General features: G+C 39.2%; 1 protein-coding gene across 1 annotated transcript in view; it reads right to left on the reverse strand.

The window, feature by feature from the left end:
- Window positions 1-3,200, reverse strand: part of LOC107569377 (mannosyl-oligosaccharide 1,2-alpha-mannosidase IB) — a 56,602-nt gene extending 53,402 nt beyond the window's left edge. The window contains exon 1 of the mRNA XM_016255457.1: window positions 2,840-3,200. Within this exon, the coding sequence (XP_016110943.1) occupies window positions 2,840-2,936 (97 nt within the window). The 5' untranslated portion in view covers window positions 2,937-3,200. The remainder of the gene's footprint in view (window positions 1-2,839) is intronic.
- Window positions 3,201-3,876: the final 676 nt, after the last annotated feature.

Genomic DNA, 3,876 nt, shown 5'->3' on the forward strand with positions numbered 1-3,876 from the left:
GTGTACGTTCCCTTGGAACTGGAATCATGGCGGAATTTTATGTGAAGTCCACTTCGCAGGGCACTTACGGTCAAATAAGACAACGCGTGAATGCTGCCTGAACAAGAAACCTCCTTACTGGAGTGAAAGTGTTGACTGGTGTCACTTGAGGGCAAAATGATATATCGGTCGGGCTCTAGTTTTAACATGCTCTGAAAAGTTTTAACGGACATCAAAACAACAAGAATGTTAAAAGCCTGTTTTTAGTATGCTGCGCCATCAATGTTTCTAAAATCACTGCTTCTAAAATTATTATGGCTAAGCAACCAAGAAAAAAAACCTAGGTAAAACTCGCGGCACTAACTGGCTATTTAGTTGTTGAACAATCCATTCTAACCCACTTGTAATGTCAGATTGATAAAATACATCAGCAAACATCATAGATGTAGGGTGGGGAGGATAAATTCAGTCAACAGAAAGTGACATTATAAAACTGTCAGCACCACCAGCTCACTCATTAATAATGGCTCTATAAATAGTTTAGTTTTGTTTTTCTATTTCAGGTTAGCCAAACCCCCCGCCCAAAAAAAACCAACAAAACAACAACATGATATTCCCACAAGCAACAATTGTAATGAGATTAAAGAGCATTTGAATTAGGAAATGAAAGCTTGTTTATCTTTTAACCTATTTATATTTAAATATTATATAATAATATAGTAAATACATTGTGTACACATGTAATTTACTGTATATTAGAATTAATTTTAAGAAATATATATATTTTTTTTAAACATTTCCTTAAATCGAAAGCTCTTTCCTCTTACTAGAATTGTTGCTTGTGGAAATATAATCTATAGTTTTTTTTGTTTTTAGTTTTGTTTTTTTGCTAGCCTGAACCAGAAAAGCGGCTTAAACTATTTATAGAGCCATTGTTAATGAGTGAGCTTATACTAAAAGTTTTCCTCATGGTTTGAGTTTAATCTGGCTGTGCGAAACAAGCCTGCCAACATAATTACAATTAAAATAGGACAAAGTGATCAAAAGATCTTGCAAACTCAAAAGTGCATAATTTTTTGGATGTTAAAATACTTCCTCCTATCATAGTTTAATAAGTACTGTGTTTGCTTGAGCATCCCGACCAGCCAGACACAGGAACACTGGCTCAACCAACGGCATAAACAGTGCTTTTGAATAGAGAAGTGGTGTTTCTCTTCACTTGAAGACAGAACTTCAGATGGAGCAAAGCACACAGTGTTCAGGGTATATGAGAGTGAAACCTCTGGAAAAGAAAAACAAAGTCATCCAGAAGTAGATTCCCCCAGATTCTATCCAAGACACACCTAAGTACGTTCAAACAGAGCGATCGATACATGTATGGCTGAGGAGTTCATTCCATGTATAAGGTAGAAACAGAGAGGCTTATTAAATATGAAAGTGAAGTGTGAAAGACACTTCGACACACCGCACTGCAGCATGAGGCACAGAGTCTCTCACATCTCCCTTGTTCTTCCACACTCTCTCTCCTTCTCATATCTTTGTTCTTCTTCAAAAGCACCCTCATATTTTGTTTAAACCACAGAACTGCATCATATGTGTCTCACTGGTATCTCAAAGAAAGAACAAATAAAACCTCATCCTAAATCTTACGTAGCAAGTTTGAGGAAAACTGCTTGAGGTCGATTTGCAAAACTAAATATTTAAAGACAAAATGAAACAGCACTGAAAATGAAACTCATTCAAAAAGTTTAGTAATGTGATGAGATTTGAGTGAAAAGTTCTGAAAATATTCAGATGGAAATAAGGTAGGACGAGACGTGATTGGCTCATTTAAAAAGTAGGTATTTATTAATATATTCCAAAAGCCCCTTTCTTTAAACGAGTCCGTAATATTGCTTCCTCCTAGCAAAAAGTCCATTACTCGTTGTCCTCTCATGTCAGAATCCACAGACACTTGTTTCGAACTGCTTATAAACTGCTTTTGCTTATAAACGGTGCTTGATATCTGTATATTTCTCTCCTGATTCAGACGAAACAACTTTTCACTTGAGAAAGTAATATGATGGATAGAGGACTTGTGAAGTTAAAATGTCTTGATTTTATTACAATAATACAGCTTTTCGCTTGACAAGACGTTAATTGATGGACGAGTCGTGTGGATTACTTGTGGATTATGGTGATGTTTTTATCAGCTGTTTGCACTCTCATTCTGATGGCACCCATTCACTGCAGACAATCCATCAGACAGTAAGTGAAAAAATGCTAAATTCCTTCAAATCTATTCCAATGAAAAAAAAACTCAGATGGGCCTGAGGGAGAGTAAATCTTCAGTTAATTTTCATTTTTGGGTAAACTTTTCCTTCTTGGGTAAAAAAATCCTTTAAGAATGTTCAGTCAAAGGTTTATTTATCCGCATTTCACAACGGCTTTCAATGCAGCTCATCCTATCAGGATTCAGAACCATTTTTTTATACTATTCTTTTTCCCTGCACACACAGCCTTAGTTACATCAGCAGCAAAGTAAGACGCAAACAGGATCAATTGTGATTTCTTTGTTCAAACATGCTCGCATGTACACACACAGATAAGATTCAGTCCCAGTAGTCGAATCTTGTTTAGCTCTGCAGCTGAGAGCCAGCGATAAACAACACACACAAACAAACACAGAAATGATTATAGGGACGGCGAACTGCACAAGCACGTCTCATCTTTCGAGAGTGCGAGCTTTAGACGGCACACAAAAGTGGATGTAGATGGGATTGCCCGTGTCTGTCCTTACCAACCTGAACCAAATCATCCCCCAAGAGCAGTAATTTACATGTAAATGAGACTCCAACATGCATGTGCGCTCCTTACTTACCGAATATATTGGTGGAATGTCCTTTCTTGGCGATGGGTTTGAGCTCGTTGTGGCCCCAGCCGTATTGCCTGTAGCTGTCCCACGCATGTTTCATCATCTAGAACACAGAAATGACAGGAAGTTAGCTTTGCCCATAAATATATCAAGTATAGTGAGTATCTGCATTACAGAACCCTGATACAGCTGCATCCTACTGATTGGTTCATCTACAGCTGCCTGCCTTCATGACATCTTCATTGCAAAACCTTTTAAAAACACCGCCTGGAAACAACCCCATTGTTCGATGCAAAATATAGCAACATGAAAGTCAAAAAAGCAGTTTGGTCTGATAATGTATGATGCGTTTTAACAGGGTAGAATAACACAGGGATGCACAAAAGCCTTTGATGTGAAAGATGAAGTGTCGCAGCAGAGATGTCCTGTTACCCAGAAGCCCCTGCTGTGACCGTGACCGCGTCTGCTGCGCTGTCGTTCCCCTTTCAGGTCACTGGCCAGCAGCACCCTGTCGATGTATCTTCACTCTGTGCATGTGTGTTTTTCTTTTTTTCCCCCTCTGGGGAAAGATGAATGGACACAGTGTGTGTCTGCGTCTCTAAGCGTGTCTTTGTCTCAGCTGTGGCTCTAGGCATCCTCTCTCTGAGCTCTCTTGCTCACTCGCTTCCATTAAACGGCTGGCTGGAATTCAGCTCCGAGCCACTCCACATTTAGACATGTCTTCAAACATTACCACTTTGGAGTAATACTTCCTCCAAAAGCAGAACGCTTGTGACAAGGCTGATAAGGTGCGTGAAAAGCACAATAACTAAATTTCGGTTCTGCTCTAAAAGCTAGCGCTTGCTGTCTACAGCCTATGGTTTTTAAAGTAAAATTTCACCAAAACAAGGTATATTATTGTCGCCTATTGTTTAAAATGGCCTCAGCATAGGGGAGCATGCCATTGATGCCTTAAAATGCTGACTAGGCAGGCTAAGGCTTGGAATGGAGCTTATGAACACAGATGCAGTAGACGTCTCTGTCAAGTGTTGTTGTAGGCTGCC

Source organism: Sinocyclocheilus grahami, unplaced genomic scaffold, assembly GCF_001515645.1.
Source record: "Sinocyclocheilus grahami isolate Dianchi unplaced genomic scaffold, SAMN03320097.WGS_v1.1 scaffold28.1, whole genome shotgun sequence".
Lineage (NCBI taxonomy): Eukaryota > Metazoa > Chordata > Actinopteri > Cypriniformes > Cyprinidae > Sinocyclocheilus > Sinocyclocheilus grahami.